Source organism: Drosophila sulfurigaster, chromosome 4 (assembly GCF_023558435.1).
Source record: "Drosophila sulfurigaster albostrigata strain 15112-1811.04 chromosome 4, ASM2355843v2, whole genome shotgun sequence".
Classification (NCBI taxonomy): domain Eukaryota; kingdom Metazoa; phylum Arthropoda; class Insecta; order Diptera; family Drosophilidae; genus Drosophila; species Drosophila sulfurigaster.
Window position 1 is genome coordinate 598815 of NC_084884.1, and position 13306 is coordinate 612120.

General features: G+C 40.9%; 1 protein-coding gene and 1 pseudogene across 2 annotated transcripts in view; one reads left to right on the plus strand and one right to left on the minus strand.

The window, feature by feature from the left end:
* The window catches only part of LOC133846913 (uncharacterized), a 45180-nt gene extending 43571 nt beyond the window's left edge, over positions 1-1609 (minus strand). For both annotated transcript variants that reach the window (XM_062281627.1, XM_062281628.1), the window contains exon 1: positions 636-1609. In XM_062281627.1, the coding sequence (XP_062137611.1) occupies positions 893-1609 (717 nt within the window). In that variant the 3' untranslated portion in view covers positions 636-892. The remainder of the gene's footprint in view (positions 1-635) is intronic.
* Positions 1610-8687: 7078 nt separating this feature from the next.
* LOC133846904 (putative nuclease HARBI1) lies at positions 8688-12199 on the plus strand (annotated as a pseudogene).
* The last annotated feature ends 1107 nt before the right edge of the window (positions 12200-13306 follow it).

Here is a 13306-nt window from a genome sequence, read left to right on the forward strand (position 1 = left end):
CCTTCGGACTTAGAAATTCACCATCAATCTTCCAAAGAGCTCTAGACGACATTCTAAGAGATCATATCGAGAAGATCTGTTATGTTTATATAGATGACATAATCATCTTTAGCAAAACAGAGGAGAAACACGCAAACCATTTAGAACAAGTCTTTTTAACGCTGCAAGGCGCGAACATGAAAGTCCAAATGGATAGGTGTGAATTTTTAAGAAACAAGTCAATTTCTTGGGATTCACAATATTTGAAAATGGCGTTAAGATGAATCCGGAAAAAGTTAAGGCTATTTCCGAGTTCCCTATACCCAATTCTCTAAAAGATTTAAGATCATTCTTAGGTTTGTCTGGATATTACCGACGTTTCATAAGAGACTATGCTAAACTAGCAAAGCCTCTTACCGCATTTCTCAGAGGAGATGGCGGTCGAGTCTCAACAAGAATATCCGATAAAGTATAGATTCAGCTAAATAAAGAAGCTGTTGGCACCGGATCCGTGCCTTGGTTGGTGTGCCGTTGCTCGTACTTCGAGCAATCCACTACTCGAAAACAACAACGTGTAGTGGATCAATATTTGCTGAAATCTTTATTATTTTCATTATATTTCGTACATTTCATTGTAATTTCATATTTTTACTTACATTCGTGCTCTGCGCACACCTTCAAATCCCTATTTTATTGTTAACAATTATTTGCCTCTGCTTGGGCTCAAATACAAATTCAAAGTAAATCACGCTGCCGAAATTTGCAGCTGCATTGCTACTTCTAGCGAACGTAACGGTGAAATTCCAATGCGCAAAAGAGAATCACCGATTACAAATGCCCAGTAGGAAATGCGCTGGCAAAGCCCCAGTAGAAAATTTAGTTCGCCCGCCAACATTCCCCACCCCGTAATTCACTAGCATTCGCGTTGTGTATTACCAATTTTCAAATCTAATTTGGCTAGCTTTACGGCGGGGCGAGTCACAATACCTTCTGGAGTGCGCACTACGGCACTCCGTACCTGACCGTCTCTCGATCGGTGAACATCTACCACAACTCCTTTGGGCCAGCTGTTTCGTTTGCCATTCTCATCTACGATAACAACAATGTCATTCACGGCGATTGAATCTGGCGGCGGTTGGAACCATTTGGTACGACGCGTAAGCGTTGGTAGATATTCTCGAATCCATCTTTTCCAGATCTGATCGGCTAACTGGCTCGAAATTCTGAATCCTTTGGCAAGCTTGTCACCGTTTTGAATTTCGCTGTCTCGTTCACGAATTCCACTCGAGTGGCCCAACAGAAAATGGTTCGGTGTAAGCGCTTCTGAGTCTGCCGATTCCAGTGGTACATATGTGAGTGGGCGTGACTTGAGAATACCCTCCACATCAGCCAACGCAGCACGAAGCACTTCTTCTCGCAATCCACCAGGCGGCAAGATTTCCGTTAGAATGGACTTTGTTGAGCGTACCAATCTTTCCCATGCACCGCCCATGTGCGGTGAACCTGGCGGAATGAACATGAACTCCATTTCTGGGTATTTGGTCTCCACATCCCTGGTCGATATACGCTCCACTTCATCTTTTAACACTCTACTTTCACCACGGAAGTTAGTCTCATTATCGGACATCATTCGTCGCGGGCAACCACGTCTCGCTATAAATGCCTTTAGAATACAAAGAAAAGAGTCGGTTGACAATGACGTTGCAATATCTAGGTGTCGGCACGAATTGTGAGGCATGTGAACAGAACACCCCAGCGCTTCTCGTGCCGTCGTCCAACGATGATGTCGATGGGCCCAAAGTAATCTACTCCTGTATAGGTGAACGGCGCCTTGTGGTGCGCCAAACGCTCACGCGGTAGACTTCCCATTTCTGGAGGCCTAGGACGCGCGCGCCTCATCCGGCATGCTGGACAAGTTTGAGAAACCTCTCTCACCAAGGCTCTCAGACCAAATATCAGGAACTTTTGCCGTAGTTCATTGACCACGATCTCGTCGTACAGATGATGGTACCGGCGATGATACGACTCAACCAGCAGAAATGTAAATCGATGTCTTCTTGGTAGGATTATGGGTCGCTTTAGGTTTACTTCGACTCCTTCTATTAGGTCGATTCTTCCCTTGACGCGTAGTATGCTCACTTCGTCCAAGTACGGAGAGCATTTGAATAGCTTGCTCTTCCGATCCATAATACTGCTTCCCGTTTTCAAGCATTTCATCTCGCTAAAATACTCGGCACACTCGTATTAGAATGATATCCATCTCGATTGGCCGCTCAAGTAATAATAACTTCTTTAATTCCGATCTCATGCTCTTCTTGACAATAGATCGCAAGAAATCCAATACTCGCAACTGTGCGGGTCTTAATCTCTCCAGTTTGCTGAATCTTTCTGGGTCTGGTGAGATACAGCTCAAAGGTGACATGGCTTCCAATTGCTCTTCGACGTGTTGCAGAATAGTATGGCTATGTTGGCTCGCATCAAAGCTCATCTGCGGCCACTGAGAGTCATCCGAATATAGAAATTGAGGCCCTCTGAACCACCTATTCGCGTTCTTGTCCATTTGGTACCATCGTCGGCCACATTTTGCGCTGACGGGACCCATCTCCAGTTACTCACATCTGATCCTTCTAAGATTTCGCCAATGCGGAGTGCAACAAATTGGTGAAATTTACGAACATCCGAACGTATCCAGTATAGAACGTCTCTAGAGTCTGTCCAGAACACTTTCTTGTCAACGTGTACTGACATTTCAGACTCGATACATCTGGCCAACCTCAGCCCCAAAACAGCTGCCATGAGTTCCATGCGAGGTATCGAAATTGGTTTCAATGGAGCAACCCTTGTTTTCGACGCTACAAGACTGCAATGAACTTGATCGTCTACTTGAGCTCGGATGTATACGACGGCAGCGTATGCATTAACACTTGCGTCTACAAATGTATGCGTTTCCAGACATCTAGCTGCACTAACTCCTTTCAAACATCGGGCTATACGCAGATTGTTTAACGTTGGCACCAAATCCAACCAACGATTCCAGTCTGCCTCGTCTTCTTCTTTAAGCGGCTCATCCCATCCGACTCCACTCCTCCATATATTTTGCAGAATGATTTTTGCGCGTATGTTGAAAAATCCAACAATTCCAAGGGGGTCGAATATGGCCATAATCATGCTCAGGACGCGGCGCTTAGTTGGCCGACCATCCAGAGCCTTTGCGATCGTATCTGGCTTCACCATAAACGTTAGACAATCTTCTCCAGGTTGCCACCACATGCCCAGAACCTTTTCCGGACCAACATCTGGGTAACAAATTGGCTTGTCCAACATGTCATGTCTATTTTCGAGAGCACAGACCACTGCTTGGGAATTGGTTGTCCAGTGTCGCATGTCAAATCCTCCATCAGCATGAATCAGTTTTACAGCCTGGGCCAGATTTGTCATCTCAGCTACTGAGTCCACAGACTGAAGCCAGTCATCGACGAAAGTGTTGCCACAAATGGCTTTTACGGCCTCGGGATATTCAGCTTCATAACGTTGAGCATTGCGTTTCAAAACGTAACTCGCCAAGGAAGGTGAACACGATGCTCCAAAAGTCATAACTTGCATGACGTATACCTCCGGTGGCCGTTGCGAGTTTCCATCACGCCAGAGGAATCTCTGAGCTGCCTGATCCTCTGGTCGCACCCTCACTTGGTGGAACATTTCGTGTATGTCTCCCGAAATAGCAATTGGGCGTTCTCTGAAGCGTATTAGAATGCCCATCAATGATGCAAGTGTGTCAGGACCCTTTAGCAGGCAGTCGTTTAGAGACATTCCTTGGATCTTCGCTGCGGCGTCCCACACTAAACGTGTCTTCTTCTTGTTAGGGTTGGTGACGGTAAAGATAGGAAGAAACCATGTTATATCTTTACGCGCCAACTCACTATCATCCAGGCGTCTGATGTAACGATTTTCCTTATAGTTTTTCATCGTCGTTAGCATGAAGTTGCGTAACTGCGGATCTTTCGACATTTTCGATTCAAGACATTTTAGTCGCTTAAGACACATTTCATAGGAGTCAGGCAAGACCACTTTGTCGAATCTCCACAGTGGTCCAGTTTGCCACCTTTTCTCGTCTGCCAAGAACGTTGTCGTTGCTTCCATGATTTGCATCGATCGCTCATCGTCTTTGGATCGTAATGGATTGATCGTAGCGACAATTCCCAGAGATTTCAAAGAAAAGTAATCTTTCAATGCAACATCTAAACTGCCAGACTCACTACATTGGCAAATATGTAGCAGGCGTGGAATCGATGAGTATTCCTTTGCTGAGCGGCCGTAAACAGCCCAGCCAAGCCTGCAACGTGCTGCAATAACATCGTCGTCTTCACTTTCATGCAACTCCAGCGGAATAGTCCACTTAATGTTGTCGAGTCCAATGATGATTCGTGATCGTACGTTGGAATAGGGATCTATAGGCAACGTACAGAGGTGACTCGAGACTCCAATAATTGCTGGTCGAGGCTTTGCTCTGGTAGGTCCAGATCAGACACTGTTCGCACACTTTTCAGAGTGTATCGCTGCGATTCCATACTCGTAGTTGATACAGTGATGTCCAACGATTGCGAATTGTTTTCAACCTTAGAAACATCACCTGTCCATTTCAGGCACAATTGAGTTGCCGGTCCTTCTAGCTCGAGCTCGTCAGACAAGGATCTTTCAATTAAAGAACAAGCAGCTCCTTCATCGGCCAAAGCAAATGTTTTCACAGATTTGGATTTGCCGTGGATCGTTATCGGGATATAGCGAAAGAGAGGGCTACTCGCCGTCTTTCCATGAAACATGATTGAAGACTCCTCCTTGTTGGCAGATCGAGGCACTGTTTGCCCAGTCAGCTTTCTGCCATCATTGCCTGCGGCGGTATGCAGCAGTACGTGGTGAATTGATTTGCATCCATCGACGCCACAGGTTTCTTTAGCTTTGCAGTTTCGTACGAGATGCCGCCAGAAACAACAGAAACAAGCCGTTTCGATTTCACAAACTCCCAGCGTTGTTTAACGTTCAATGCTCGAAAGTTGACACATTCCGACAGTCGGTGCGTGCCTCCACATTTTGGGCATGTAGTCTTCTCTGATTCTCCATGATGCTGTCGCTGTTGAGTCTCCTCATTGTTGTCGCTAACACTGTGCACAAACAACCTTTCTTTTGAAGCTTTGGCTGAGGTCGTTCGTCCGACATCATACGGAGTTACCATACTGGCACACATTGCCACATTGAAAAGCCAATTGTCGAATGTGGCCATGTTGACGCTTTGATTTGCCAATCGGTGTCGACCCCAGTCCAACTTCATACTGCTCGGCATCCTTGCGACCAATTCGTTCAACAAGACAGGATCATGCAAAAGTCATGAAGACCCAATGCAGACATAGTTGCGCAGTAATTTTGGACAGCAAGGGCTAGTCGAATGACGGAGTCCAAATTATCTGCCTTTATCGCTGGCTCGTCTCTCAATTTTCCTTGTAACGCGGCGTGAACTATTTCTGGTCAGCCATACAGCATTCTCAATGTTCCAATTGCATACGGCACTGTATCTGGCACCATCAATTTTCCGCCTACCGCTTCCAGTGCCTGGCCCTTAAGACACTTCTGTAAGCGTATAAGATTTTCCCCGTTACTGAATCCACATCTTTCCGTCGACTGCTCATTATTGCTAATGAACAGCAGCCATTCGTCAGGCTTTCCAGTGAAAGTAGGTAGATCTCGGCTGATGACATGTCGTGCACTAATTTGAGCTGCCGTCAAAGGCCCACTCTAGCCAATGAATTGGCAGCGTGCATGTCATTTGGTTGTTGAAGATTACTGGGCAATCCCATTGATCCCGCCTGTGGCAATCCATTGATTATACCACCCATTGCTGCTGCAGTGTTCGCTTGATATGGCATTGACAATCCTCCACGAGATGAATCCATATGGAGCTTGTTGACCACCGTGCCATATCCCGAACTATCAAAGTACATTTGTGTGTTTGCCGGTTTATGCTGGATAGGAGTTGATGAACTCGACGATGTGCTGATTCCATATGACGAAGATGAGCGGCCTATATTTGCTGCTCCATTGCGCTCAAAACCCGCGACAGCTGCCTGCACATTAACGGCTTCATGTAAACCATTGGCAGGTCCAATTGGATCTTGAGGAGCAGCTCCATCTAATTGCTGACCATCACTCGTCATCTCTTTCCAGGCACATGTTCCTCCCGATTTGCCATAGTCGTGGTTGAGGTTATGTCACGACTCCAATTGCAAACTTTCAAAGTGCTCCACACACAATATGTTTATCTCCAAAAACTGATATTATTCCAGATTCAGACTGATATTCGAAAATAAGACTGAATATTCCAGTCTTAGCAAGAATATTTCAGAATGTTGGCACCGGATCCGTGCCTTGGTTGGTGTGCCGTTGCTCGTACTTCGAGCAATCCACTACTCGAAAACAACAACTTGTAGTGGATCAATATTTGCTGAAATCTTTATTATTTTCATTATATTTCGTACATTTCATTGTAATTTCATATTTTACTTACATTCGTGCTCTGCGCACACCTTCAAATCCCTATTTTATTGTTAACAATTATTTGCCTCTGCTTGGGCTCAAATACAAATTCAAAGTAAATCACGCTGCCGAAATTTGCAGCTGCATTGCTACTTCTAGCGAACGTAACGGTGAAATTCCAATGCGCAAAAGAGAATCACCGATTTCAAATGCCCAGTAGGAAATGCGCTGGCAAAGCCCCAGTAGAAAATTTAGTTCGCCCGCCAACAGAAGCTATCGAAGCTTTCAACAAACGTAAATTATCTCTTAGGTCAGCAGATGTTATCCTAAGCTATCCGAATTTCCAGAAGGAATTTCATTAGACAACAGATGCATCTAACTTCGCAATCGGAGGTGTACTAGAGCAGAAGGGCAAACCAATCACATTTATTTCTCGTACCTTGTCAAAAACGGAAGAAAATTACGCCGTTAACGAGAAAGCAATCGTATGTGCATTGCAAAGCCTGAGAAATTACCTATATGGTACCGTTAAGTTGTGATATTCACAGATCACCAACCTCTCACCTTTGCACTAAGCAAGAAAAACCATAACGGAAAGCTTAAGCGTTGGAAAAGTTTCATGGAAGAATTTAACTACGAGTTAAAATACAGGCTGGCACCTCTAACCTGAAATATTCCGTAAAAAGTACCATCAATGTTTTCAAAAACCAGTTATTCCTACTCACTGATGATAATCCATCATACAATTTCGAAATCCCATTTTCCGCTTATCACAGACACATAGTAAAAAGACCATCTTACACAGAGAAAGACCTCATAGAAATAATGAAATAAAGATTAGACCCCAAGATACTAAATGGAATTCACACTTCCGAAAATATCATGGGAAAGATCCAACATTTTTATCCATTACATTTTATTTCTTATAAAATCCGGTTCGCACAGGGTATAGTAGAAGACGTTAATTCAGAAAGCAGACAAAATGATTTGATGGTACAGGAAATAAAAGAGCGCATCGCAACAAATCCTCAGAAAATTCTTTTTCCCCAAATGAATAAAAAGTAATTGCAATAGCCATAATTGGCCATAGCCAATTATAGAAATGCTCCGAAAACTCAATATCTTGACAGGCATCGACAAATTTTCCAAATAGTATGCTCAAGTGAAGGTTCTGAAATCCAGAGCTTCCCAAGACTTATGTCTTATGTCTATGATTCCATTGAGGGAAATGTTGATAGCTTTTGGGATACCCAAAGTAGTCGTAATGGACAATGAAAGCGCCTTAAACTCAGCATCTATCAAATAATAAATAATAAGAGCCGGAAGCCCAGACCACCATGATCACGAGATCATCCTAAATAAAATGAACGAACAATTAGAAAATAATAATAAGCAAGTAGTAATAAACAGACTTTTTAGCGACAAAATTAAAGAAATCCGAGAAAGCACAAACGCCATACTAAAATTAACAAAAGAAAGTCAATCAACCAATAATATCGAAATAGAAACTGATGATTTATGCAATTAATTGGGCTAAGACAAATACAATAAATTCCATTCTACTATCAACTATTGAAATTCAATTCATTGAAAAGTTAGTGAAAAATTCCAACAATTTGTTCATAAATATAGAGGAATTACTTGAATTCGCAAAAATTAAAGTAGCTCCAAACGGAAAAGACATTCTTTATATTATCAGTCTATCCACAATAGAAGAAAACCTTTGTCAAAGAATATTAATAAAACCAATAAGAAGAGAAAATGTAATTAATAAAATCAAGTTCGCCCTAATAATTCAATGAAATGAAACAATATTTGGAATCAAAGAAACTTGCGAAACAATTAATGATAAGTCAATATGTAAACGAGAAAATTTAATAGACCTAAGTAACAATACCTGTGAAACTGCACTACTGCAAATGAAACAACCTAATTGTCTGCGAATAAATAGTCAACACATCCCGGAACACGAAAAAATTCTTTGCGGAGTCATCTTATTGAATAACTTTGATGGAACGATCAACATTGACCAAGAACAGCTGCATCTACATGGATCTTACCTTGTCCAAGCCAAAAATGCATCGATCATAATAAAAGGAACCTCTTATACAAACAGAGAGTACGTCACGTTGATCCTTTACCACCTATGCCACCAATCGTTGGCAACAAGAGCGAGATAGAACATGTCCAAACCAACGGCGCACCTGCACATAACCATAGTCACGTGCGCCTCGTCATCAGAAACCATCTCCAATGTCCAGAACCTTGCGTAACGCCCAAACCGTGGGACCAAGCCTCGGACACCAACACCCAGCGCGGCTACATCCGGCAGCGACAGCGACGAACCACAAGTAGTCACTTCAGCAGCAGAGCTTTATTTTTAATAATTTAGATTGTTTAAGTTCTAATCCAACTCCGAAATAAAGCACTTGGCTTTTTTAACAAAAATTTAATCAATTTTGTTAATTTACATACATACAGTGGCGTGCAAGACTGAGTACATCTTTGCAACTACTGACTTTGGGTCCGCATAAAAAAAAATTACTGAAGTAAATGAGCCCACATTTTTGTGTTTATTCTTTGAATATTTATTAACAACATCTTATACAAAATATAAAAAAACTAATTGGTTTATTTAGGAAATAAAAACCAAAAAAAACTCGCATGTACTCAGTTATGCTCATTTTGAACACTTCAACAAACGCTTTTTTTTTAATACGTGGTCCAAAGAGCGATATTTGTAATTGTGATATTTTTTCATTCTGGTATATTTTCTGCCAAATTAGGTATTATTTATTTTAGAATAGCTCTCCATTCTTGCTGGACTCGTCGCTGCATCTCGCGCTAGCTTGCTGGTACTGATTCGTAGAGTCCCAATCGGTTTTTCATTATCGACCAAAAATTTTCGATCGGATTGAGATCAGGACTCTCTGCTGGCCACTCCTTTAACTTAAAATGTTGTTCTGCGATCCATTCCTTGAAGATTTTGGACGTGTGTTTTGGATCTCCATCTTGTTGAAATGTGATGTCTCTCTCCTTATATGCACATTTGTCAACAAAGTCGCAAATATGGGTTTGCAAAATATCTAGAAAGTCTTCCTTTTGCATAGTATCATCTATTTTCTTCCAATATTGTTTACAATCCGACTGGAATCGATTCAATTTCGTTTCATCAGACCATATAACTATTTTCAAGTCGTCTAGTTCCCAAGTTCCATCCCAAGCCTGAAGAGTCGTAAGTACATACTGCAAGTACTTCTGCGAGTGAAGTAATAGATTAGCAAAGCAGCGGTAGTCGCACTCGACATTCCCTAACCTTTTCATTTTTTCCAAGTGATATATTCTGTGGAAATTAGAATACTTCAAGAATACTGAAACATATTTTTAAAAATTTTAGACTTCGTTGATAATTTGTTATTTGCCCATATTTAAAGACTATGGTCTGGACCCTCTAAAAAAAAAATTGGCGGGAAAATTTGTGATTTTTTCTGTCAATTTTATATTCAAATATTAAATCAAACAAAAAGCTTGAATTGGAATGGAATTTAATCGTCAAGGTATGTAATATTAATTATTGGCACTAAATTTGTAGTACATGTGATATATTGTCCAATCGTGCAATGTGTTGGTATGTTTTTAGGTCCTTGGTAACAAATGTATTTGTGTTTCTGTGGAGTGTAACTAGTGCGTCTAGGCCGGTCGAGGCAATATTAAAGCTGAATGTTATTAACCAAACTGTTAACAATCAAATAGTGATTAACATTGTTGCCCGTTTTTGCCCGATTTACGGCAAAACTCAATTACGTCTTATTTTTCAACCTTGCTTGATTTTTGGAGCAAAAACAACCGCCAACAAACTGCTGTGAAGCAGGTATATGTACAAAGTTTCACTTCTATGTTCAAAAATGGTAAAATGCCGCAATTGGGGAATTTTTGCCCATAGTGCAGTGTTCAAACATACACAGACATACATACACATACATTTTCATACTTCGATACACACAAAATCAGGCATGCTCCGGTTTTCACTTTTGGTTTTCGTTTCCTTTCTCATCATTTCTTGATGCCGAAACATCTGATTTGAGTTTTGGTCAGAAGCAAACAACGCGAAAAATGCCTTTTTATTTTCAATTGCATCTTTCGAAGCCAAAAGAAAGCAAAAGTTATTTGACTTAAGAAAATCTAAGCAATTAAGATAATACATGTGTTTTTAATATGTCTGACGACCGGTAAGTCACATTTACAACATTCAAAATTTCGCCTCTAATTTATGTTTATTGCAGATTTGTCCAATCATTTAGGATTGATAAAGACACTTTTAAAAACATATTGGAGACAGTCAAGCCACATTTAAAAGTAACCACACTGTCTCACTCAATGCAATTGGCTTCTGTATTGCGATATCTTGCTACTGGATGTTATCAGTTTTCAATCGCCAAGGACTATCATATAAATATAGGACGAAGCACATTTGGAAAAATTCTCCACATATTTATTATGTTGCTGGATAGGCTTCTTTGTCAGGATACAATTTGCCTTCAGATGTCTAGCCAGCAAATGCGGAAATCTAGCGAATAATTCTTTAGCAAATATAAACTGTTAAGAATAGTCGCCTGCGTGGATGGAACTCATATAAAAAAAGTGAAACCTGTAAATAATGCCTCTTTTTTAACAGAAAGGGCTATTACAGCATGAACGGCATGGTTGAAGTAGAATGTCTAAATTGGTTATAGTTACGTTAAGATTTTACGTAACTACCTACAGGTTTGCAACTATAATATGGAGATTATAGCTATTGATGCGACGCACCCCGGATCCTGTCATAATTCGTTTATTTGGAATCATTCAAGCGCCAGGGAATATTTATCCAGGACAATAAATGAATATTTTGTTTTGGCAGATTCTGGCTACACACAGGAGAGTTTCGTATTAACTCCCTACAGAAGCGCAGAGATGGGGACGTATCAGCATCGATTTAATTTAAGACATGCTGGAGCCAGAAACATAATAGAAAGAACAATTGGTGTGCTTAAAAGACGTTTCCGTTGTTTACAACGATGCTTAAATTATCAGCCCATTTTTGTTGCCAAATTGTTAACGTATGCTGTGCTTTGCACAACATATGTAGAAAACGGAATTTTTCAATAAGTGACGACTTTCAATTGGAGGGTATTGAACAGGCTGTGAATGATAATGACATTGAAGGAAATGTACGTCACGAAATTGCTCTATTATATAACAAAATAAATAAACAAATTATTTATTGCACTTATTAAAATGTATTTATTTATTCTTTTTTTAAATTTGTTCAAGTTTCAAGAAAGTAGCTCCTTTTTAAATATAAGTCTTTTTTTTGGAAATGCTCCTTTTTAAATTTAAGTCTTCTTGTTGAAGACTTTCCATTTTTGGAAATGCTCAGACATTGTTAAATTCATTGATTTAATTTCATCTAATTGAGCTACGCTCAGACTCTGCAAATCAAATTCCGCAGCTGTGTGGCGACGCTTTCGCCTCGGTGCCTCCTCTGTGGCTATCTCCTCAGCTTTTCCTTAGCCACCTCTTCTTCTACCATGGTGGTTGGGGCTCCAAATGCCAGAGCACCAACTCCCTCGTCCATCTCAAAAGCCCGCAGAGCTTCGCCACGCCTTCTCCATGGCTGTCAGCGGTTGCTGGCAGTAAGGACCCCCGCCAGTAGCCCTGACCACTGCCTTATTTTGGAAAATTTTCTTGCGAATATTGGCCTTCCAATCGCACCAAACCTGGAATGTATTATTATAATATATTAGTTTGTCATAATTCTGAGGATACTCATACCTTCTTCCATCCCGCAAAATCTTTAATTGGAGGCCCAATTGCGTTCAAGGCACCGGCAAGCTCGCTCCATTTAGCTTCTGCAGCCACACGATCGCCTGCATAAAATTAAGAATAATTTCATCCTGAAATGTTGATTTGTGTTTTCCCCTGAAAACAATATATTAGTATTTTTGTTTTTGTAAAAATAAACTTTTTTTACTCACATTTTTAAAAATCAGTTGAACGGCAAACAGCTGTTTCCCACAAATAAAGGGGATGCCACCTGTTGGCGCATTTGATGTACATTAGTTAAGATAATGAAGTTGTCAAATGAAGTTATTAGAATTAGGGCGAAGCGAGAGCGCAATAAAGCTTTCGTTTTGCTCTCTGAGCGAATTCGCCTCGCTTCGCCACTCTAGTTAAGTTAGGCTTAATGTAACTTAGCAGAGAATTATAAATACAGTTGAAATCGAACACTCTACAGCGCGTCATCACTCTTTTCGTTTTTCGTTGTACCAACAACAATTAGGTCCAGTCTTTGTTCGCGAATAAAGCGGAAAATATAATATTGCAAAAACTCTTGTAATTTTTCATGGCGCCCCGGGTGGACTCTAATTGTTGTTGAACGCGAGTGCTTGATTGATCTAAAACAGAAAACAAAACAAAGTCGCGCCGGTCGCTAAATAAAATAAAACATAAACAAACAATTGACTTTGTGCCAGTGCTGTGATCCATTTGTGTTTGTGTCATCGGTGGACTTTTCTGCATCATCGCTGGAGGATACCCTGCACCAAGCAGAACACACAGAGGAAAGTGGCTGGGATCATTACAGATCGCCAATTCCAGGTACTGTGCGAAAAATTGAAAGCGAACAACTGAATTGGTTGCCAAGTTGCAAAATTCTAGTGACGCTTTCAATTCTTGGCACATACGTAATAGTAGAGCATTTGTTTTTAAATTTATATTTTAATTTAAAAAGTGAACCGCTTAGGCAGAATATTGTTTTTGT